This window comes from Leuresthes tenuis, unplaced genomic scaffold (assembly GCF_036924035.1).
Source record: "Leuresthes tenuis unplaced genomic scaffold, fLeuTen1.0.hap1 SCAF_10, whole genome shotgun sequence".
Classification (NCBI taxonomy): Eukaryota; Metazoa; Chordata; class Actinopteri; order Atheriniformes; family Atherinopsidae; genus Leuresthes; species Leuresthes tenuis.
The window spans coordinates 1,493,141-1,517,695 of record NW_027325364.1 but is presented as its reverse complement, the minus strand read 5'-3'; the positions used below and the strand labels follow the sequence as shown (position 1 = coordinate 1,517,695).

Below are 24,555 nucleotides of genomic sequence, written 5' to 3'. Positions count from 1 at the left end.
AGTCAAAGAACAGATCTGTGGTCAGTGTCTGAAATAAGCTCCTTCACCTTCCGCTCTCCGGTAACCGGATCCGGCGCTGAGGAGGAGGATATGTTCTATTTTCACTGGGTGATATATGTATCGGATACCGCTGCTGTGCCCTGTTAATCAGATGAGCCGAGTGCTGCTGATGTGATAATGGAGGGAAGCGATGGAGCGATTGGCTGGTGGTCGAGTTGGAGATACGATCGCTGCTTCCTGACCCAGCAGAAATGGCTTCCTGTCAGGGTCGAGTTTATCGGTTCCAGGTTTTTATCAGAGATGGATGAGCAGAGATCATCACTCTGCAGCGTTTCGTCCTGGAGAAACTGTCTCTGTACAGATTTGTTCCATGTTTGTTAGAAATTACCTCAAAACAAATCTTTTAAGCTTTCTTCAGCAAGTTGAAAGTTTTTGTTTTCAGTTTATTCTATAAGTTTTCAGTGCAGATATGATTATTAAGGAAATCGAGTATTCTAATGATTATCCCACTGATTAATCGAGTAATCAGATAAGAAATACATACAAGAATACCTTTAAACATTAAATTAGGATTACATTGTCAACCAACTTTTAGTTACAGTTATTGTTGGGTGATATGACCAAAAAACACATTTATCTCCAAACATTCCTCCTGATATTGATAACAACTGCTGGCTTCCTTCTGTTCTCTTCTAGCTTCCTTTTGTTCTCTGCTAGCTTCCTTCTGTTCTCCGCTAGCTTCCCTCTGTTCTCCGCTAGCTTCCCTCTGTTCTCCACTAGCTTTCCTCTGTTCTCCGCTAGCTTTCCTCTGTTCTCCGCTAGCTTCCCTCTGTTCTCCGCTAGCTTTCCTCTGTTCTCTGCTAGCTTCCCTCTGTCCTCTGCTAGCTTCCCTCTGTTCTCTGCTAGCTTCCTTCTGTCCTCTTCTAGCTTCCTTCTGTCCTCTTCTAGCTTCTTTCAGCTAACAAGCCGACTGATTTCCATTAAAATGCTAACATGAAATGTTCCCTTGTGTTTGTTCCGCTCAGTGGACTCGATATGTGAACTGGCTGCTTTCTGCTGAGATGCTGTAGCATTGACATTGTGCTACTGTGCTAAGCTAACTGGCTTTTACCATGAAACATATCTTTTCCCTGAAATGCTCCCAAACTTTAGACATTTTCATTTTTTCTCTGATTTTGCCCCTCGTTGTTTTCTCTGGTTAGTGTTGCCAACTCCTCAATGTGGAAAGTAGCTACTAGCTACCTGAAAGCTGCTTGAAGTCTCTAAATGTTGTCATCACCTAATTTGCCATGTGACGCCTGTGAGGACCTTTGGATTGAGAAGAGTAAGGACGATACATCAGAGTCTCTAAAAGTCCAATAAAACCAGAAAAAGTCACCAGATTTGTTGCTTTTTTGAAAAAGAGTCGCTCGAGGTGCTAAATAAAGCTAAGTTGGCACCTTTTGTATGACAGTAACAACTGTCTGTGTGAAACAGGGCGACCACTGAGCAGAACATGTTGGTGGGAGTTAAACGAAGCATTGAAGCCAATAATTAAGAACTTTTTATAATCGAGATACAGGATGAATCGTTTCAGCTTTAATGAGTGCTTCATGTGGCGAGTTAGATGTGTCTCCAGGTTTATGACAGAGTCAGGAGAATTGTGGATCTGTGTAGCTCAGGACTGTGAAACTAAGCTATCGGTGGAATATTCTGAACCTTTCTTTGATAAAAGCTTAAAATGAGGATTTTCTGGATACAGCACAGACAAAGTTTTACATGTTGAACGTTTGAGGCCATTTTTTACTCTTTTTACAAATGTTTTTTGTTCATTTATCTAATTCTTATTAATTGATTGCAAGCGATTTTAATTAAAAACAGCTTTTGAACGTTATTTGTCGTGTCATTTTAGAAAGTATCAATGTTTTTCTCTTAAATTGATGTTTTTCAACAGTTGAGAGAAAACTGAGAAGAAAGTCTTACAGGAATATAAATAATAAAGTGTGTTCCTGTATGATTAAACTGTCTTTCACTGTCAGATGTGCCACATTATCTCAACATATTTAATCAGTGTAGCGTCGGTTATCGAGGCAGCAGGTCCACACGTGTGAATTATTCAGATGAACTTCAGTTTGAACATGATGAGGATGTTTTTCTGTATATTTAGATTCTTCCAGCTGAATCTGAGATGTTTAATCAAATACAGTTAAATGCATTTAATGAATTAAATGACACGGGCGATAAATTAATCAGTTATTCTAATTTGATTAGCATTTGTTCAACAGACTTGTTCTGGCTGTTGGTTGCAGCTCAGTCTGACAGGGAACCTTTGGCTGCAATTACAATATGTAAATTAGTGGTGAAGCGTTGAATCAGAGGCTGGGAAGTTCAGTTGGAGCTGACAGTTATAAACAGAAAGACCTGAAATCAAGATGCAGCTGTGATAAAACCTCAAAACATCAGACCTGTACGAACAAGGGACTCTCAGTGTAGATTGAAATGTAAAAAAAAGTAACTTAACCTAAAGAAAAGCATCAGAAATAAGGCAGCAGATAAAATAAAAGATTAGTTTGAACCATCTTCAGTCACTTTCCGTCAGTCTTTCAACATGAAGCTGAAAACCCACTCAGAGGTCAGAGCTTTTGTATTTTTATAAAATTTATAACATTTCACAAAAACTCAGGATCTGGAGGTGTAGTCGGGGGGAGGAGGGCGTCAGGTTTGGGAGCCTCAGGGTTACAGCTCTGCTTTCTGTGGTTCTGTTGGGTTCTTCAGGCCGTGACCTTCAGTTCACAGCTGACTGTGAAGGTCAGCTCCTCCAGATCTGAGGCCGTGGTTCTGAACCTCCGGGTCGGGCTGAGTCTCTGCCTCAGCTGGAGCAGTTTCAGCATCTCTGGACCTGGTTCTGAACCTCCGGGTCGGGCTGAGTCTCTGCCTCAGCTGGAGCAGTTTCAGCATCTCTGGACCTGGTTCTGAACCTCCGGGTCGGGATGAGTCTCTGCCTCAGCTGGAGCAGTTTCAGCATCTCTGGTTCTGGTTCTGAGTGATGGTGCGTTGGATCAGAGATGGACAGACGGATCGGGGCTTCGTCAGCAGTAATGAGGGCGCTGCTCCGGTCCGTTTGGTGAAGCTGAGCCGGAAGGAGAAGCTTTCAGGTTCCTGCTCCATCTTTGTTCCTCACCTGAGCTCACAGATCTGGGTTCTGACCCAAAGAAGGAGGTCCTGGATACAAGCGGCTGAAATGAGTTTCCTTCAGAGGGGGGCGGGGCTCAGCCTGAGAGATAGGGGGAGGAGCTCCACCATTCAGGGGGAGGAGCTTCATCATCGGGGGAGAGGAGCTCCAACATACAGGGGGAGGAGTTCCACCATCCGGAGGGAGGAGCTCCACCATCTGGAGGGAGGAGCTCCACCATCTGGAGGGAGGAGCTCCACCATCCAGGGGGGAGGAGCTCCACCATCTGGAGGGAGGAGCTCCACCATTTGGAGGGAGGAGCTCCACCATCCAGGGGAGGAGCTCCACCATCCAGGGGGGAGGGGCTCCATCATCCGGGGGAGGAGCTCCACCATCCGCATTTGAGGTCTTATTCCAGACATACCAAAAACCACAAAAACATGTGTAAAGGCCGGTGACATTAATGTGTAAAACTGCAAACTGTCGCACAACAGATCAGATTTTTGACTCAAGAGTTTCTAAATTATTTAACTTGTCTGTTAGTTAGTTTGTTAGCTTAGTTGTTTAACACAAATGTTCGGGGGATGCCCAAGAGTTGCCCAAGACTAACAAAAGGCAACGAAAAACTTTGCTTTGTGACCATTTTTCATCCTTTCTTGTGTCACTTAATCACTGTTTAATGGAAGTATGATGGAGAGGATGGTGCAAACCTGATGGTCCACTCAGTCACATCGAACAGCTACAGACACCAGCGTGACTTTGACCAAACATGGAGGGATCTAACTTTGACACGACGCCTTGGTCTCTGGTTTAGTGCAGAAAGGAGGTTGTCGGTAGCAGAGAATAAAGTGTTCGTGTCCTGGTTCTGCTGCCTGTTCTCGGTCTAGTCTGCCCACGGGTCCCTCGGGACGCTCGCTTCAACCAGGAGGAGTTATTCTTGCGTGGGTCTGAGCTCGGTTCAAAAGATTTTCTGATCTCTCATCTTGAAACATGCTGATTCACAGATTCGTGTTTTATCCGGTTGCGATCCATAAGATTAACTGCCGTGTTTGAAGTTTGAACGGCTTGTCTCACGATCATTATCAGGCTGCAACGCTTTCATGTTTCAGAAGGAATAAACAAAGGAATACAGAAAAAACTAAACAATCCTCACAGGACCATCATCTACGGCACTTCCAACAACACCACGATCCATTTATACTCAATTATTTACCGACTTTAACCAGTTTTCCTCACTATTTGACTCTTTATTGGACAGTTTAGGCCCAAAGTTTACTCCTTTTTTACTTCCAGGGGTGATAGGTCCAGGCCAAATGGATAATAGTTTTTTCCCTTTGGAAATAAATAAATGTCCAGCTATTAGACATCCTTGACTGAAACTGGGTTAAACTGTGTCACGGAGCAGAATCCACACTTTCTTTAAGTATATTCCTTGTTCAGTTTAATATTTCTTGCATTCTACTTGGTTCTCGTTGACTCTGTGATGAAATATGGGTTTTATTTTCCTTTGATTACTGCAGCTTTGGGCTGGAACTCCTTTACCAATTACAGATGTTCTGCGTCTCTTTGTGGACAATTTATTAATTTCTCACCATTTTTTAATGGTTTAATAAGTCATTATGTTGCTGTTTGGTTCACTTTCCAGCAGAAATAATTAACTGTACACAAACATTTGCTCATGATCCTGTGCGGTTTACAGCAACTCATCCTCTCCTCCCCAGACTTCCTGTCCCGCCCCCACCATGAGTGACATCTACGAGTCGGCGGCCAACTCTCTGGGCTTGTTCAACAGCCCGTGCCTCACCAAAGTGGAGCTGCGACTCACCTGCAAAGGGATCTCAGACCGAGACGCTCTGTCCAAACCGGACCCCTGCGTCGTCCTCAAAATGCAGTCCCACGGACAGTGGATGGAGGTGGGTCGTCATGGCAACGGCTGTTGTTGCTGTCTTGTTTTTCTTGTGGTGGTCTGTGATTGAACTACATTGATCCATTTCCTGGTGCGTGAGCAGATTTTTCCTCCAACGAGCAGATTTATGTGTTAAAATGTTGGTTTCTTTGGGCATTTGTACGAAACGCAGCTCCTGTGTTTGACTGTCCAAGTTCCACGAAACATTACATGAAAGTCAGTGTTCTCTTTTTTCATTTATGATGTGATTGATGATTCCTCATTTCATGCTACAAATTGCCCAAATTCATATGTACAAATGAATTCTGCTAATAAAGCTAAACAGACAGTCGAGCAGACTATGGTTCTCAGCCGGAAAAGGGTGGGATGCTCTCTCCGGGTCGGGAATGAGATCCTTCCCCAAGTGGAGGAGTTCAAGTATCTCGGGGTCTTGTTCACAGTGAGGGACGAATGGAGCGTGAGATTGACGGGCGGATCGGTGCGGCGTCTGCAGTGTTGCTCTGCACCGACCCGTCTGTGAAGAAGGAGCTGAGCCAGAAGGCGAAGCTCTCTATTTACTGGTCAATCTACGTTCCCATCCTCACCGATGGTCACGAGCTGTGGGTAGAGACCGAAAGAACGAGATCGCGAATACCGAAATGCCGAAATGGGTTTCCTCCGCAGGGTGTCTGGGCCTCCCTTAGAGATAGGGTGAGAAGCTCAGTCATCCGGGAGGGGCTCGGAGTAGAACCGCTGCTCCTCCGCATTGAGAGGAGTCAGATGAGGTGGCATCTGGTTAGGATGCCCCCTGGACGCCTCCCTGGGGAGGTGTTCTGGGCCCGTCCCACTGGGAGGAGACCCGGGGAAGACCCAGGACACGTTGGAGAGACTATGGCCTGGGAACGCCTCGGGGTCCCCCCGGAGGAGCTGGAGGAAGTGGCCGGGGACAGAGAGGCCTGGGTTTCTCTGTTAAAGCTGCTGCCCCCACGACCCCCGGATAAGCAGCAGATGATGGATGGATAACTGGACCACTGCTTTGCCCCGTCTCTGTGGGAGATCACGGCACATGAGTAGATTCCTACAGATTTCTACCGTTATGTTAGAGGAGAATGAACAAAGCTGAGAAGAAATATGCTCAGAGTGCTCCAGAGTGTTTGGGTCGATGATAATGACCACAGATTTAGTTGTATTAAGGTAAAGACGGTTGTTTGACAGCCAGATCTGAACCTTATATAAGAAGTCTTTAGGAATAATTAGTTGTTGCGGTAACATTAAGCATCTATGACTTGATCTATGAATTAAAAACCTTAGTGGTAGCATGCTTATGAAGAAAATGAGGGGGCCAAGGATTGACCCCTGAGGTACTCCACAACATGAAGATTCTATGAAAGGTTGGCAGCCACCACTTCTAACTTTACTGTTTTTATGAAAAGATCAAAAAAGATGGAAGTTTGGACCGTCTGAGTCCAGTTAAGTGTTCATATGCAGGAGGGATTCGATCAATAGCTGCATCATATGTGTGTTTGTCTGGTTTGAGAAGCTCAGTTTCAGTCGGACTAACATGTTTACGTGACTTTTAAAAGTCAGCTTTGGACTGGACTTCCACAATAATCCAGTTTTTTCTATTGTTTATAGAAATTTGCTTTGTGACTGACACACCAGGGTTTAAAAATCTTGATAATTCTATCATCTTTGTACCAATAAAAGGTGTTTTGTGTACATTTGGAGGGCTCAGAGGTCATGAAGCCGATTCACTCTGACAGAAGCAGCTTAAATTCCTCATTTTGTTTTTTCCTGTGAGCTGATGCTGCTTCAGACTCACATTCATGATGATTCGTAGAATTACACGGATGTGAGTGACTGATTGATTCAGTCTGGAGTTCCCATCACACTCATGTCCCTGCTGCTTTTTTAGGGGATGCTGGTGCTTTTCACCTGCTGTTCGGCTGTCCCCCCTGCAGGAAAACATCCATCAGGTTACACTGTTTTCCCGTCTTTGCACCTTCTGATTTTTCCGAGTATGCAGTAACCTGCATCCGTTCCAGCTTCCAACAAAGAACCAGCTATTAATGTTTTTGTTGACCGTGTTCTGCTCAGATCCTAAAAGTTAAATTCTGTTTGAACAGAAAAAAGCTTGTTTCCACAGCTGGATGTGATTACAGCAGCATAACACGCTCTCATACCTTCTGCCCTCCTTTCTGAGACACAAACACTGACCCACTGACTTAACTACATTTCTATAAAAACTATTGAAGACATTCGAGACATTTCTTTAGCTTGTGACAAGGACTGTTCATTACATTTAACAGAGTGCATCTGAAAAGGAGGGCTTTGGAGATGCAGAGACTGTATTTTTGGGCAGCAGGAACTAGAACTGAACAATAATGTTCATCTTTCAGAAAGGAGCAGCAGTAACTCCTTAGAAGTTGGTGAACGTCATCTTCATTAGCTAAGCTGTTAGCGTTAGCTGCTGCTAAAGGAAGAAATAAATCAGTAAATAAACCATGAGGAGTTATTTCATTAGCTAAGCTGTTAGCGTTAGCTGCTGCTAAAGGAAGAAATAAATCAGTAAATAAACCATGAGGAGTTATTTCATTAGCTTAGCTGTTAGCGTTAGCTGCTGCTAAAGGAAGAAATAAATCAGTAAATAAACCATGAGGAGTTATTTCATTAGCTTAGCTGTTGGCGTTAGCTGCTGCTAAAGGAAGAAATAAATCAGTAAATAAACCATGAGGAGTTATTTCATTAGCTTAGCTGTTAGCGTTAGCTGCTGCTAAAGGAAGAAATAAATCAGTAAATAAACCATGAGGAGTTATTTCTCAGATGCTTCCATTTCCCTGCTCTGAAGTTCAGGCTCTGAGAGCTGGAACTGATCCTCTTTGTGGCTCAGTTCCTTCAGTCCAGCGTTGAACTGGACCAAGTTGTTAAAACAGTGGGATGAAAAGTGTCTGCTGCACATTCACAGTCTTTAGCTAACTCTGCTGGAACATTAGCCTCAGATATAGTTTATCCACTGGGCTCTTATATCCTCTGAGGCTGCTGCTGGATGGAAGATGCATGCTCCTCAGTGCAGCTGACAGCAGAACATTTCCACCAGAAGCTGGCTTCATCCGTCCAGCAGGGTGGATGTGAGTGGGCGGGGCTTAGCAGAGGAGGCGGAGCCAACTAAAGGAGTGACGCACTTTAGAAATTAAAATGAGAACGGCTCGTTAAATGAGGAACTTTCACACAAAGGGGAACTAAATGGATACCAGGGTTGTGTTTTTGGGGAGTTTTACACCTGCTGGTGACCTCAGACGCCCTGATATATGCTCCCAGGAGCAGGAAGAAGGAGTTTTACACTTCAGACGCCCTGATATATGCTCCCAGGAACAGGAAGAAGGAGTTTTACACTTCAGACGCCCTGATATATGCTCCCAGGAGCGGGAAGAAGGAGTTTTAAACAAAATGTCCCCTTTAAGCATCAGATTATATGATGTAGAAGTTTATTTGTGTGATGAAATCAGGTGCATTTATATGAAATAGATGCCATATTCACACAGAACTTCACAGAACTTCCACAGAAGTTATAGAAACAGACATTCAGTCATTTTCTTTTGCAATATTTCGCAGAATTTCTGCAACATTTGGATAAAAACTCACACCGAGTCTGTGGTTGGAATATTTCATGTTATTCTTGTGACTTACAGGAAATATTGGATAAAAAACCTGAGTGGAAACTTCAGATTTTTCAGAGCTGTGGATCTACTGCAGGGCGGTGATTGAGTGTCTGTTTGACGGACAGCGTTTCCCTTTCAGATCTGTTTACCTCAGTGGCAGCTTTAATACGAGTGAAAACAGTCTTCTCCCTCCGAGGCAGCTCTGTTCCTCCTCTTTTATCGGCCATCTGGAGATAAATGTTTGGAAGCTGCTCTGGTTCATTATTGACACAACAGATGAGGGATAAAATGACAGAATTCTCTGCTGGCTTCTGTTTTTTAAGATCTGAAGCTTGGAGGAAGCAGAGAGAACGAACCCAGAGGACGTAAACACAGCGAAACAACAGCACTAAACATCTCAACGTGCCGCTGGGGTTCATCCACATCTTACCACGGTGGCAACAGAGGGAGATTTGACAGACTTTCGTTTGTCTGTGCAGGAAATGCACTTTAATTACTTATTTATTGGTTGAAGAGCAGCCACAGCAAAAGCAGAATTTTAATGGCTGTAATTTCAGGGTTTACTTTTACTAAAAGCAGCTTTATGGCCTCTTGTGACTCCCGGGAGCCACAAACATGGCAGCACTCAGATAAAAAAGATGAGTGATTACACAAAAACCATGTTGCTTTTCACCTATGCAGAGTGAAGTGCAAAAAACACACGAAAACATTGAGAAAATCTTAAAATAAATCATAGATCTGCAGCAATATTCCGGTCAGGACTCGGATATTCTGGTTTCAGCTGTCGAGGTTCCTGTCAGTTACCAACGGCTGCATGTCATTGGTCACATCAGTTTTAGGGCGTCAGCCTCCTTCAGCTTCCTGTTGCTGCATCACAGATGATTAACCTTCCTGAGGTTTGTCCACCTTTAGTAACTTTCCACATTTACGCTGACAAAAAACACAAAAAGCACCCCAGCAAGTTCACCCCAAGGTGAAAAAGCCCAGAGCTACATCTCAGACTCTACAGGCCTCAGTTAGCATGTTAAAGGTTAAAGGTCACCCCAAGGTGAAGAAGCCCAGAGCTACATCTCAGACTCTACAGGCCTCAGTTAGCATGTTAAAGGTTAAAGGTCACCCCAAGGTGAAGAAGCCCAGAGCTACATCTCAGACTCTACAGGCCTCAGTTAGCATGCTAAAGGTTAAAGGTCATACATCTCAGACTCTCCAGGCCTCAGTTAGCATGTTAAAGGTTAAAGGTCACCCCAAGGTGAAAAAGCCCAGAGCTACATCTCAGACTCTACAGGCCTCAGTTAGCATGTTAAAGGTTAAAGGTCACCCCAAGGTAAAAAAGCCCAGAGCTACATCTCAGATTCTACAGGCCTCAGTTAGCATGTTAAAGGTTAAAGGTCATGACAGCACAGTTAGAAAAAGACTGAACAAGGATGGCTTGTTTGGAAGGGCTGCAGGAGAAAGCCTCTTCTCTCTAAAAAGAACATGGCAGCACAGCTTAGGTTTGCAAAGCTGCATCTGAACAAAGCTCAAGACTTCTGGAACAATGTCCTTTGGACAGACCAGAGCAAAGTGGAGATGTTTGGTCCTAATGCACAGCAGCACGTTTGGAGGAAACCAAACACAGCATATCAGCACAAACACCTCATACCAGCTGTCAAGCACGGTGGTGGAGGGCTGATGATCTGGGCTGGTTCTGCAGCCACAGGACCTGGGCACCTTGCAGTCATTGAGTCCACCATGAACTCCTCTGGATACCAAAGTATTCTAGAGTCAGATGTGAGGCCATCTGTCCCACAGCTAAAGCTGGGCTGAAACTGGCTCATCAACAGGACAAAGATCCCAAACACAGCAGCAGATCTACAGCAGAATGTGGGAAAAAGAAAAGAATCGAGGTGCTGCAATGGTCCAGTCAGAGTCCAGACCTCAGCCTGACTGAAATGCTGTGGTGGGACCTTAAGAGAGCTGTGCAGAAACCAAAGCTGCAAACCTCAATGAGCTGAAGCAGCGCTGGAGGGAAGAGGGCCAAGATTCCTCCAGAACCACGAAAGAGACTGAGAACGTCCCACAGGAAACCATCACTGCAGCTCACTGCTGCTGAAGCTGCTGGATCAGGGGTTCACTTAGTTTTACACTCACTGCTGCTGAAGCTGCTGGATCAGGGGTTCACTTAGTTTTACACTCACTGCTGCTGAAGCTGCTAAATGCTGGTTAAACCATGAAAGAGACTGATAACGTCCCACAGGAAACGCTGGAATTTGAATCAAGTCCATCACGGGGCCACATAGATCCAAATGAGACGCACGACCATCCACTCGGGACCATTTAGAGTCACCAAATGAACCGAACATGCATGTTTTTATACACGTGGAGAACAAACTCCCCACGGAAAGAAGCTCTGTTGCTCTGAGGTGACGGTGCGAACCACCTCAGCGCCATGTTCCACCTCAAAGTTTCACCTCACCCTTTGAGTTGAGTTTGCTGAAAAATGTGGATGTTGGAGAGCGAGAGCTGTGGGGCTGTTTGATACGTGAAGAAAAGAACAAAGAACAAGTTGATCACGGTGTTTTTAACAACTGAATTTGATCCCTTAAATTAAGAAAACATGATGCAATTTAGATCCTTTTTGCATGAGTTAAAAACAGAAATCAGAATTTGATTGTAAAATAACAGAAGATGTGTTAATTTTTACTTTGCAAAGTGAACAGAGATGAAGTCTTCTCTCTTTTTGCAGTCTCCCAAAACTTGTACATCCAGTTTTCTGTGTTAAATTGGACAGTGAGAGCAAACTGCCAGCAGCTGCATGTGAAGTCCTGTGGAGTTTGAAACCTGCTGTTTGCAGGTCCAGTAACTGTACTGAGATCTGGGGTTCTGTAAGTAGTCCATCTGTAAGTTGAACTCCCTCAGGGTTCAGACGGCTGTTTTTGCTCATAAATCTTCCCTTTTTCTAACAGCTCAAACTCTGCTCCCACTTTTTCTGACCTAAACTTTCCTCACTTGCATCACATTTTAAATGTCTCATCAGTCCACTGCTGAAACCAAAAAGGTTTGGAACCGTTTTAACATGTCAGTAAGAAGGTTTTAAGAGAAATCATGAGCAGAATCAGCCATCGGGGCCATGATTTCTGCTTGAATTGTGCAGAAGTCTCAGGCAGCCGTTAAATGCAGCTGAAGGAACCTTCACCAAACACTCCTGAGCTTTCAGATGGTTTCCATGTTCAGATTTCCACAGACTGCAGATTAAAACTGTAGAAAAATACTGAGCGTTTATGAAGGTAGTATCTAATCATCTAATTTGCATGTGGTGACATCACTGATGACATCACACTGGATTCTGAACACATTTCCATGTTTTCCATTTATTTTTTTCCTTTTTGATCCTTTTTTGAACTCATGAACACAACTTTGAACAAAGCTGCTCGAACTCGGGATGCACTGATACCACATGTTTTTAAACTCTGCGATGCAGAGCGAGGAGTCATAAAACTTAAGCTAACCGCTAGCTAAGGAGCACCGGGTTAGATTAGGTTGGAAACAAGGCTAACCTGGTAGCTAGCAGAGTGACAAAAAGGCCAAACAGGAAGCCTCAGCACTCAGTCAGAGGGTTTATATGATGAGATTAACTGGATTACAGCTACAGTTGGGTTCTGCTCCTTATCTGAGGGTAATTATCCTTGGATATATGGCGGTGAATGAATGGAATCACTGGCACAAAGCAGGTCATACCCCGGTACGATAGGTGGCGCTGTCCCCATTTCAGCTATCGCTAATAGAGCCACTTCCTGTTGACGTCTTCACCACCAACAACAACAAACTCAGGCATTCAGAAAGATGGCGAACGCAGAGCGAGATGAAGCTGCGTCCCTCTCCATCTGTGATGAGCTGGTTATGGAACAGACGATGCACAACGACGCCTTCTCCATCGCCTTGTTTCTTTCTTTCTGTTTCTTTCCTTCTGCCATGTGCTGCTAATCCAGGAAACTGGGCCATCTCTGGGAGCTTTGGGTTAGCTAAGAGCTCTGAGGAGCCCGGCTCCTGGAGCTAGCAGCTCCTGAAAGCAAACACATTACCCATTAGGATACTTTCACCTGCTTTAGACTTTGATTCCTTCGGCTTTCTTTCGAATCTGTCCCAAGATGTACAGCTGAATCTCTTTTTATTTTAAAATAAGACCATAACAGACAGAATATGTACATTTATTGTTCTTTGCTGAGCAGAGACAGGACTGGTGTTAACACCAAATCAGGCTCCTCATCATTAGCAGCAGCGACTTTATGTTGAATCAGCAGTTTCTGACTTTTCTCCTTCTCAACCACAAAGAAGTTCCTGATTCTTTCCTTTATTCAAGCCTTTAGGATGACCTGGATGAGAATCTCCACCAACAACTTTAACCCCATTTTGAGCCTTTCCTGCTCCCAGCACTCATCAATCTTGTTTCTTGAAACTAAAAGGGGAGAAATTATTGGACTTCAGCCCCATGTTGACAGGTTTTATTTCCCAAGGGAAGATCAGGGGATTTCACCTGCCCAGCCTTGTCTTTGCCCAGTATTCATGGATCATTTTTCACCACCAGTCCAGCAGTAATTACAACTGAAATGACCTCCTTCTCTCAGTAAAGCTGCTGCTTCTCCTGTAATTCAAAGTCAGCCTCTAGTTTAATCAGGTCAGTCTGTGTAGCATCATATATGGCTCTATGTAAGGACCAATATGCGACAGAAAAATGAAATTCATTGTTAAAGCTACACTCATCTAATGTGCTGCCACTTTCACTGATTTCCTCTTTGGATGGTTGGTCGCTGAAGCCAATTACTGATTATATTTGTCAAATTTTTCTCCTGAAACGTTTACATTTCATCGTTTTTTTGGTTCGTTATTAACAAAAGAGACTTACAAGTGAGGAGCTCCACTGAAGCTTTAGTACTGGGGTAAGAATTAAGCACTGAATCTGTTTTAGATAACAGCGTACAAGTGGAACAGGTAAAAAAGAACAAAGGAAGTGTGAGTCGGCTGTGGTAGGAGCTGAGGACGCCCTGCTCCGACTGTCAGGGTTTGTAATTAAAGCAAAACCGAAACACAGGAGTCACCGAGAGGACAAAAATGTACTTATATTCACCCAAAGAGCAGAACTCAGCCTGCAGGAGGTATTCTGAGTAAAAGTTATCTATAAAGCACCTCTAAGAACATGTGTCACGAACGGCTCCACAAAAAATAAAATAAAAGAACAAAAGTTCGATACAAAATCAAAGAAAGATAAAGAATATTTATGATAAACAGGATAAAAACAGTTGATAAAAGACACTTTAAATAGATCAAAAAGAGCTGCTTAAAACACGCCTTCAGTCCAAAGTTTAGGAAAAACAACCTGAAAAGCAGCAAATCCTGTGGTTCTGATCCTGGATGGAGGAACAAGCAACAAACCCTGATCAGAGGAGCTCAGAGTTCTGATCGGTTCTGATCGGGCTGCAGCAGATCTCTGAGTCCAGTGGTTCTGATCGATTCTGATCGAGCTGCAGCAGATCTCTGAGTCCTGTGGTTCTGATCGGTTCTGATCGGGCTGCAGCAGATCTCTGAGTCCTGTGGTTCTGATCGGTTCTGATCGGGCCGCAGCAGATCTCTGAGTCCTGCGGTTCTGATCGGTTCTGATCGGGCTGCAGCAGATCTCTGAGTCCTGCGGTTCTGATCGGTTCTGATCGGGCCGCAGCAGATCTCTGAGTCCTGCGGTTCTGATCGGGCTGCAGCAGATCTCTGAGTCCTGCGGTTCTGATCGGTTCTGATGGAGCTGCAGCAGATCTCTGAGTCCTGTGGTTCTGATCGGTTCTGATCGGGCTGCAGCAGATCTCTGAGTCCTGCGGTTCTGATCGGTTCTGATCGGGCCGCAGCAGATCTCTGAGTCCTGCGGTTCTGATCGGGCTGCAGCAGATCTCTGAGTCCTGCGGTTCTGATCGGTTCTGATGGAGCTGCAGCAGATCTCTGAGTCCTGTGGTTCTGATCGGGCCGCAGCAGATCGCTGAGTCCTGTGGTTCTGATCGGTTCTGATCGGGCCGCAGCAGATCTCTGAGTCCTGCGGTTCTGATCGAGCTGCAGCAGATCTCTGAGTCCTGTGGTTCTGATCGGTTCTGATCGGGCCGCAGCAGATCTCTGAGTCCTGCGGTTCTGATCGGTTCTGATCGGGCCGCAGCAGATCTCTGAGTCCTGCGGTTCTGATCGGGCTGCAGCAGATCTCTGAGTCCTGCGGTTCTGATCGGTTCTGATCGAGCTGCAGCAGATCGCTGAGTCCTGTGGTTCTGATCGGTTCTGATCGGGCTGCAGCAGATCTCTGAGTCCTGTGGTTCTGATCGGTTCTGATCGGGCCGCAGCAGATCTCTGAGTCCTGCGGTTCTGATCGAGCTGCAGCAGATCTCTGAGTCCTGTGGTTCTGATCAGTTCTGATCGGGCCGCAGCAGATCTCTGAGTCCTGCGGTTCTGATCGAGCTGCAGCAGATCTCTGAGTCCTGTGGTTCTGATCGGTTCTGATCGGGCCGCAGCAGATCTCTGAGTCCTGCGGTTCTGATCGAGCTGCAGCAGATCTCTGAGTCCTGCGGTTCTGATCGGTTCTGATCGGGCTTCAGCAGATCTCTGAGTCCTGTGGTTCTGATCGGTTCTGATCGGGCTGCAGCAGATCTCTGAGTCCAGTGGTTCTGATCGAGCTGCAGCAGATCTCTGAGTCCTGCGGTTCTGATCGGTTCTGATCGGGTCGCAGCAGATCTCTGAGTCCTGCGGTTCTGATTGGGTCGCAGCAGATCTGAGAGTCCAGTGGTTCTGATCGAGCTGCAGCAGATCTCTGAGTCCTGCGGTTCTGATCGGTTCTGATCGGGTCGCAGCAGATCTCTGAGTCCTGCGGTTCTGATTGGGTCGCAGCAGATCTGAGAGTCCAGTGGTTCTGATCGAGCTGCAGCAGATCTCTGAGTCCTGCGGTTCTGATCGGTTCTGATCGGGTCGCAGCAGATCTCTGAGTCCTGCGGTTCTGATCGGTTCTGATCGGGTCGCAGCAGATCTCTGACAGACGAATGGACCCAAACATGTACGGTTCTGAGTGGAAGAACAAGAACTCTGAACTGGATTCTGAACCTGAGCCGGAGCTCATGGAAAGAAACCAGAACTGGTGGAATATTGGAGCTTCTGGAAGGTTCTGTCAGCTGTGTTCTGGACCACCTGTAGGCGGTTCAGAGAAGTTCTGCTCAGACTGTAAATGCAATAATCAGGACGGGATGAGATGATCAATCATTTCCATCTCTGCTGATTCAGGCTGAAACATGAAGGAACTGAGCTGTTTACATGCTGATCCGGGATCAGATCCTGGATCAGAACAACACCAAGATTACATAAAGTGGGTCAGACTGAAGAAGACAGAACATCCAGAACCGGTTTTAACCTGAAGAAAGATGTCTGACATCCAGTCTTTATGGACTTTATGCAGCTCAGAGACCTTAGAAATGTCATGAGGAACAATGGCAGGAAACAGCTTAAAATGTTCTGATTATATGACCCAAAGGAAGCAAACGGGCCCAGAACAGAACCCTGGGGAACACCTGAAGACAAAGACGAAATACTTACTGAGAAAAATCTTCCAGAAAGCATGAAGAGAACCAGTCCATCAACATCCAAAGGGAAGCAACACATACAGAACATGTGATAATCAGCTCACTGGGACCAGCTGGGACCCAACAGAACCAAAAGGAGAGGCTGACCGGGTCAACAGAAAGTGGAGCCATTGGTCCAGATTCCTTCACGGGGCAGCCTGAGGGCAGTGGGTCATAGAAGAACAGGTGAGGACTGGGAGGCCGACCAGAATAAATATCTACGGCTCATGGAGCTCAGGTGCAGAGTCCGATATTACAGGACCGGCCCAGTGGACCCAATCAGAGGGCCGGTGCTGGTCTTTGATGCTGATTCAGCACTAAAACACGTCCTAACTGTCGGTGGATTACTGCGACACCTAAAAGAAGAAGAAAACCTAAAGAAGAAGCTACTCTGGCAGGTTCTCGATGGGGTTTTTCTGCAGTTTCAGGGTGAATCTGAGGGACACGATGGAGTATAAACGTCCATAAACTGACTCACGATTCCCTTTAGGATCCGTTTGGTTCTTCTTCTTCCGAGTCTTTTTCTTTGAGCTGATTTTAAACGTTATCAGATGATACCCTGCTGTTCATTCAGGGTTATAAAGTCAGAGAACAGTGAGGTTCACTCAGGCTTCAGGCCAAGCTGGAACCCTTCTGCATGAGTCTGACTCACAGGTTCATGGCTGGATGGATGTGAGCGAACTGGTTCATGTGCTGCTCTGTGTCATCAGGGATCAGAATCCGTGAAACGAGAACTCTGTGGAAGCTTTTAATGCCCATTCAGATCTCAGTGATGGCGGTGAGTCGAAGTGTAATGCTGTTTTTTTATGGATAATGTTTGCTCTGTGGCTGAAATAAATGTTTTATTGGGCTGGGGATTAGCCTCAGTGCTCCTCAGTTAGCTGACAGAAACTGGGATGTAATTAAGGTTTCCTCTGCTGGAACAAACACTTAAAATATTTACAACAGCTTCTTGTAAGAAATGAATGAGATGAGAGTGTCACGAAGAAAGTTTCCAATCAGAAAACGAATTTTATAGTTTGAACCAGAGTCAAGGAGCTACTGGAGAAGTTAAACCATCAACACCTGGACATCTGCTGCAGTAATACAGACATAATGAAGCTGCTCCTCCAGTCAGACCAAACATGCCGATAATGTAATGTTAGCACAGCGAGAGTGAGGAGAGGACCGGTGTTGTGTTGGAAACACACCTTAAACACAGCTGTTAGCGTTAGCTGCTGCTAAAGGAAGAAATAAATCGGTAAATAAACCATGAGGAGTTATTTCATTAGCTAAGCTGTTAGCGTTAGCTTCAGCTAACAAAGTAATGTGGGAACAATAATGTTCATCTTTCAGGAAGGAGCAGCAGTAACTCCTTAGAAGTTGGTGTACGTCATCTTCATTAGCTAAGCTGTTAGCGTTAGCTGCTGCTAAAGGAAGAAATAAATCCGTAAATAAAGCATGAGGAGTTATTTCATTAGCTAAGCTGTTAGCGTTAGCTGCTGCTAAAGGAAGAAATAAATCCGTAAATAAAGCATGAGGAGTTATTTCATTAGCTAAGCTGTTAGCGTTAGCTGCTGCTAAAGGAGGAAATAAATCAGTAAATAAACCATGAGGAGTTATTTCATTAGCTAAGCTGTTAGCGTTAGCTGCTGCTAAAGGAAGAAATAAATCCGTAAATAAAGCATGAGGAGTTATTTCATTAGCTAAGCTGTTAGCGTTAGCTGCTGCTAAAGGAGGAAATAAATCAGTAAATAAACCATGAGGAGTTATTTCATTAGCTAAGCTGTTAGCGTTAGCTGTTAGCTTTAGCTGCTGCTAAAGGAGGAAATAAATCAATAGGTGACATGCCAGCTTCCGGGTTCCTGCTGCACATCTGGGCCAGCTGCTGGGTTCCTGTTGCACATCTGGGCCAGCTGCTGGGTTCCTGTTGCACATCTGGGCCAGCTGCTGGGTTCCTGTTGCACATCTGGGCCAGCTGCTGGGTTCCTGCTGCACATCCGGGCCAGCTGCCGGGTTCCTGTTGCACATCCGGGCCAGCTGCTGGGTTCCCGCTGCACATCTGGGCCAGCTGCTGGGTTCCCGTTGCACATCTGGGCCAGCTGCTGGGTTCCCGTTGCACATCTGGGCCAGCTGCTGGGTTCCTGTTGCACATCTGGGCCAGCTGCTGGGTTCCTGTTGCACATCTGGGCCAACTGCTGGGTTCCTGTTGCACATCTGGGCCAGCTGCTGGGTTCCTGTTGCACATCTGGGCCAGCTGCTGGGTTCCTGTTGCACATCTGGGTTCCTGTTGCACATCCGGGCCAGCTGTTGGGTTCCTGCTGCACATCTGGGCCAGCTGCCGGGTTCCTGTTGCACATCTGGGCCAGCTGGCACTTCATTATGAAGAAGCTACATGTCTGAACAGGGCAAATGTTAATAAGCCGACTTGGCAGCTTGTTGAAATGTGATAATTCTGTTTTTTGGAAAACTTTAGTTTCTTTGTGTTCACAGCAAACTGTGAGCTCCTGATGTATGATGCCAGCACTCTGGACTAAGCCACTCGAGCTTTAACTGTCCACTACTCCCTGATTGTGGGTTCAGAAAGCAGTAAATGTGTCGGGAGTTTGATTATACGGCACTCTGCTGGGATCAGTGTGTGTGCACGGTAAGTGCACGGTGTGTGTGTGCACGGTAAGTGCACGGTGTGTGTGCACGGTAAGTGTGTGTGCACGGTAAGTGCACGGTGTGTGTGTGCACGGTGTGTGTGCACAGTGTGTGCCGGTCAGACCTGATTTCTGTTGCCCCACTTTATGTTTTTATTTTTAACCATCTGGAAACACAGATGAAATGTTGCTTGGTGTCCACAGACATGACCCCCCCACCCCCTTCATTATTTGAACTCTTCCTCGTGACCCATTTTCCTCTTCTTCTTCTCCTCGTTATCTCTTCTTCTGCTCGTTGTCTTTTCTTCTTCTGCTCATTGTTTTTTCTTCTTCTGCTCATTGTCTCTTCTTCTTCTGCTCTATGTCTCTTCTTCTGCTCTTTGTCTCTTCTTCTGCTCTTTGTCTCCTCTTCTGCTCTATGTCTCTTCTTCTGCTCTTTGCCTCTTCTTCTGCTCGTTGTCTCTTCTTCTTCTGCTTTGTCTCTTCTTCTTCTGCTCTATGTCTCTTCTTCTGCTCTATGTCTCTTCTTCTGCTCTTTGTCTCCTCTTCTGCTCTTTGCCTCTTCTTCTGCTCTTTGTCTCCTCTTCTGCTCTTTGCCTCTTCTTCTGCTCGTTGTCTCTTCTTCTTCTGCTCATTGTCTCTTCTTCTTCTGCTCTATGTCTCTTCTTCTGCTCTTTGCCTCTTCTTCTGCTCGTTGTCTCCTCTTCTGCTCTTTGTCTCTTCTTCTGCTCTTTGTCTCTTCTTCTTGTCTTTTCTTCTTCCGCTCTTTGTCTCTTCTTCTGCTCACCTTAACTTAATGTTATCGGCCTGAAACTGATGCTGTGAAGCAGCAGGCGGTTACAGTTCAGGCCGATGATGGCGTTCTTCTCTTCCTGCTGGCGTCACCTGAGCGGCTGAAGGATTATTTGTCGTTTCTTACTGTGTCAGGTTGGACTGAACAGATTCAGGCTGTCAGATCTGGGAGGAACACGTTCTCTGATCCTCTTACTTTAGTGTTTAATGAACAATGTTAACACGTGTGATAATAACTAAATCACCTTGGAAAATAGTACAATACTTGAATTTAATGAAATTATGATGAATTTGAATCTTTTCTGTGAAATTAAACTAAATTTTCTTGAAAAAGATGGAAATTTGTTTCACAAGTTTTCCAGATGGATGTTGGATCATGGGTTGGACTCATTTTTAAGGATCAGATCATTATTTACTTGTTGAACTATTTAATAAACGGGGGGGGGGTATTTATTTAACATCTAAACAAATCTGATGCATTTCTGTGGACTGACAGAAGTTTTTTGGTTGAAATCTCAGAGCGGAGGTTCCCTTTACTCCCTCAGACGGATAAATCTTTGCTGCCATCGTTTCTGTACTCAGGGAGCTATAAATAAGCATTTCTTTATGTTTTCTTAGCATTTCCTCATTGTTAAGTGTTGAAGGTGTTAGAAACTCCCCCCCCTTTAAAGGTCTTTGCCTTATTAAACACACAAATAACCAGCTCTGCAGCCTTTATTCATCTCCTCTGTAGAGTGCGATTTAACTTCAGAAGGGGATTTCTCAGGTGATTCAGCATCTAAAGCGGGGATAGAGAGGTCCACAGTGCTGATTTGATTTAAAGAAACACGGGTGAGGATCAGCCATGATGTGTGTTCGTGTTGCAGCCAGCGGCTCAGCGAACAAAAGATATTTTCTGAGTCGGAAAAAGGCTGAAGACGAAAAGAACAGGATGGTGTTCATAAAAAACACCGAAAGGCAGTGGGATACAGGCTTCCAGAGGGCCTCTGCTTACCGATGATGATGCTCAGATTCCTACAAATGCAGCAAAGTTAATTAGATGAAACATCACAGAGAGACAATGAGGTGAAAAGGAAGATGGAATATTCTATGAGCTGATCCTTAAATTTGAGCTGAGTCTGCCCTTTACGATACATCTGCAACAACGAGTAAAAATGAGTAGTATTTGTCTATTTTCTCTTAGATACTGCAGTCAAACATCTTTAGGTGAAAGATGAAAGATGTGAGGAGCCCAAAACAGAAACTATTTGCAGTCCTTTTCTGCTTAAATGGAGCATGCATATGACATCCTCCAGTGTTCATTAAATCATCACACTTCACTTTCACACAACCCCCACACTCAGACAAACAGAGAGGTGCACGAGCCAGATTTGATTTAATTGTATTTCTGTCTCATTACAGAAGTTGTGAAAATGAGGCAAAGAATAGAAATGTGAAGAATTAATGACCTTGGAATAAATGTACATTTAAATCGTACCAAAAACACACAGAAACACAACCCTGGGATCTTCTTTTGGGTCCCTGAGCCTGAAAATATGTCAACGAGCTGTTCAGAGTTTCGCTGTAAACTTACGTCACTCGTTAAGTTCACTCCACCTCCTCCGCTAAGCCTCGACCTCTTCGACCAGTTTGTCTCGGCCCGACAGGTGTTGAGAGTCCAGCCTCCCTGGAGGCATCTTCCTGGGAGGCACCTACCTGGAGGCATCTCCCTGGAGGCATCTTCCTGGGAGGCACCTTCCTGTGAGGCATCTTCCTGGGAGGCATCTTCCTGGGAGGCATCTTCCTGGGAGGCATCTTCCTGGGAGGCATCGTCCTGGGAGGCATCGTCCTGGGAGGCACCTCCCTGGAGGCACCTCCCTGGAGGCACCTTCCTGGGAGGCACCTCCCTGGAGGCCCCTTCCTGGGAGGCATCTTCCTGGGAGGCATCTTCCTGGGAGGCACCTCCCTGGAGGCACCTCCCTGGAGGCATCTTCCTGGGAGGCATCTTCCTGGGAGGCACCTTACTGGGAGGCACCTCCCTGGGAGGCATCGTCCTGGGAGGCACCTCCCTGGGAGGCATCTTCCTGGGAGGCATCGTCCTGGGAGGCATCGTCCTGGGAGGCACCTCCCTGGGAGGCACCTCCCTGGGAGGCATCTTCCTGGGAGGCATCGTCCTGGGAGGCACCTCCCTGGGAGGCACCTCCCTGGGAGGCATCTTCCTGGGAGGCACCTCCCTGGGAGGCACCTCCCTGGGAGGCACCTCCCTGGGAGGCGCCTCCCTGGAGGCACCTTCCTGGGAGGCATCTCCCTGGAAGCATCTCCCTGGGAGGCACCTCCCTGGGAGGGATCTTCCTGGGAGGCGCCTCCCTGGAGGCACCTTCCTGGGAGGCGCCTCCCTGGAGGCACCTTCCTGGGAGGCATCTCCCTGGAAGCATCTCCCTGGGAGGCACCTCCCTGGGAGGGATCTTCCTGGGAGGCATCTCCCTGGAGGCACCTTCCTGGGAGGCACCTCCCTGGAGGCATCTTCCTGGGAGGAGCCGGTGGGTGACAAAGGGTGAGCCAGCGATGGGAACTCCTATCGAAATAAAAGGAATAATAAAGGAAACAATCTGCCTGCACAGTTTAGAGCTTTAGGTTTTAAATGATGGTAACACCACCACCCCACAAACACGTTTAAAAGCAACGAAACAAAGTGCAGCAGGGCAGCTGCTCAGCACCACCCGTTTCGTGTGGCTACGCTAACCACATGTTAGCTAAATCTCATTCAAACACACCTGCAGCATCAACAAGCATTATGGAACATAAAGGGCCAGAAGACCCTCATGTTAACCTACTTTAAACATCTTCTCACAGCAGTACCTGTGTTAGCTTATGGAGCCTGCATGAAGTGAAGGGAAGTGGTCTTTTACAGAAGTAAAATGCAGAATGTGAACCAGCAGCAGCAGGAACAACACATCGGACACTTTTTCAGCCCATTCAAAGCTCGATGACCCTGTGAAAGAAGTGTAGCTGCAGCTTGATTCTTCAGGCTGAGCGGAGCGACAGTCAGCCGGCCTCTTTCAGCAGAATCGGACAAAAGCAGCGTTTCCTAAGATCACTGGAACAGGCTCCTCTCCCCTGAGAGCTGGCATTGTTACGGCTGAATGTGAAGCAGCAGGAATCTCGTTAGAAAGTCAAGCTCAGACGTAGTGTTTGTAAAAAGAAAAACTGGAAGCTGCAGCACAACTAACGGATTCTGCAGCTCCTCGTGGTCGGATTCGCTTTGTTAGTGATTGGGTAAAACTTTAATGATCCTCAGGAGTATCACTGCTGCTGCTCAGGAGGGAAGGAAATCCAACCAGATGAGGGAAAACTCCACTTACAGAAAGCAGCAGAGTGGAGATGAAACAGCAGCTCGTGCATGACGTGCACACGTGTGGGAGGATGTCAGCCCCCAGCCCGAGACACATAAATAACAATGTTTATCTTGTGTTTTCTGCATTTATCTGCACACTGAACCTGTAATAACTTTAAACACAAACGTGCTGTAGAAACCTCACATTGTTTTAATGGAAGGTTCAGTTCCAAAGACATCAGAAAGAAAAGTAATCTGAGATGAACAGAACCTCAGATCAGATCAGTTTCTTATTCTCAGACTTAAATCTGTCTGAAATGATCATAAAAGGCTCCAGCATTTGGATTTTCTTCAACAATTAATGATTTAATTTAAAGGTTTTCTGTCCTGTCCAACAGCAACAAGCTTAAACGATGAAGAACGATCACTAAAACCGTTTAAATCAATCAGTCTGATGGATTAATGCAGTCCCAGAAGGAAAGGTTAGTTGTAAAGTCATCTTTTGCACACGTTTTTAAGCTTCAGAGTTTGAAAACTCACACATTAAACTTGTAAAAGTGAAACTCAGCTTCATGCTGGACTCTGGATGTGTTCATCAAACTGGATCGAGTCTCCTTTATGTTTCAATATGTTGATGCTGGCATATTGAAACATAAAGGTGAGGTACAGCAGGTGTGAGCTTCATCACGACTTCTTCTGCCGTCCAACAGCAGCAGAAACACCAGATTCTTCCACCATGTGCTGTAGAACCACAGCAGTGAAACAGGCCGATTATAACGAGGGCTGCCACCATCATCTCGACTATTAAATTCATCTCATTTTCTTTCAAACTTTGCTTTTCTCTCAAAGCTGCTGCGTCTGCCTTTCTGTCCTCGACACACATAACCGGGGTCAGCCGTGATGTCACAGGAAGTTAAACCACACGGGCTCTGGTATCATGGCGACCCGGCAAAGGAGCTCAAAAGTGTGGGAGCATTTTAAGAAAAGTAAAGATAAATGAGTGCAATGCAGTATCTGTAAGGCAGAATTTGCACGAGCACCTGAACAGGAAGCATGTTGTTGTGTCTGATTGTGAAGAGGGACATCGTCTTGGTAAGCTAACAGGCTAGTTAGCTGCTAACATTAGCGTAAACAGAGAGTTAGCTTGCTACTTACTCATACTAATAGCTGTAAACGTTAACATTAGCGATGACAGTTGGATTAATTAGCCTTAGCACACATATTTCATGTGTTTTCTGTAACGTTACAACAGTGATGTGTTTGAACAGGAACGCTAATGTTTTCTAACGTTACGTTTCAGTGCTAAAAAAGTACGTTCATCTTCAATGGACGGCTTTGTTTCAAAGCTAGCTACAGGCACACCTCAGCAAGAACATGTCCTGACTGAGTCCAAACTGAACATGTTGCTGTTATATCTGAGTCAGTGAGACCAGAACTTTTTGTGAATAATTCCTTAGTTTCAGGTGCCTCATTTGATTTAAATGTGTTTGATGCCAGAGACAAATGAAGGAAAGAAAAACC

General features: G+C 45.7%; 1 protein-coding gene across 1 annotated transcript in view; it reads left to right on the top strand.

The window, feature by feature from the left end:
• cpne4a (copine IVa) overlaps positions 1 to 24,555 on the top strand; it is a 93,817-nt gene that overhangs the window by 7,180 nt on the left and 62,082 nt on the right. The window contains exon 2 of the mRNA XM_072393477.1: positions 4,873 to 5,064. Within this exon, the coding sequence (XP_072249578.1) occupies positions 4,894 to 5,064 (171 nt within the window). The 5' untranslated portion in view covers positions 4,873 to 4,893. The remainder of the gene's footprint in view (positions 1 to 4,872; positions 5,065 to 24,555) is intronic.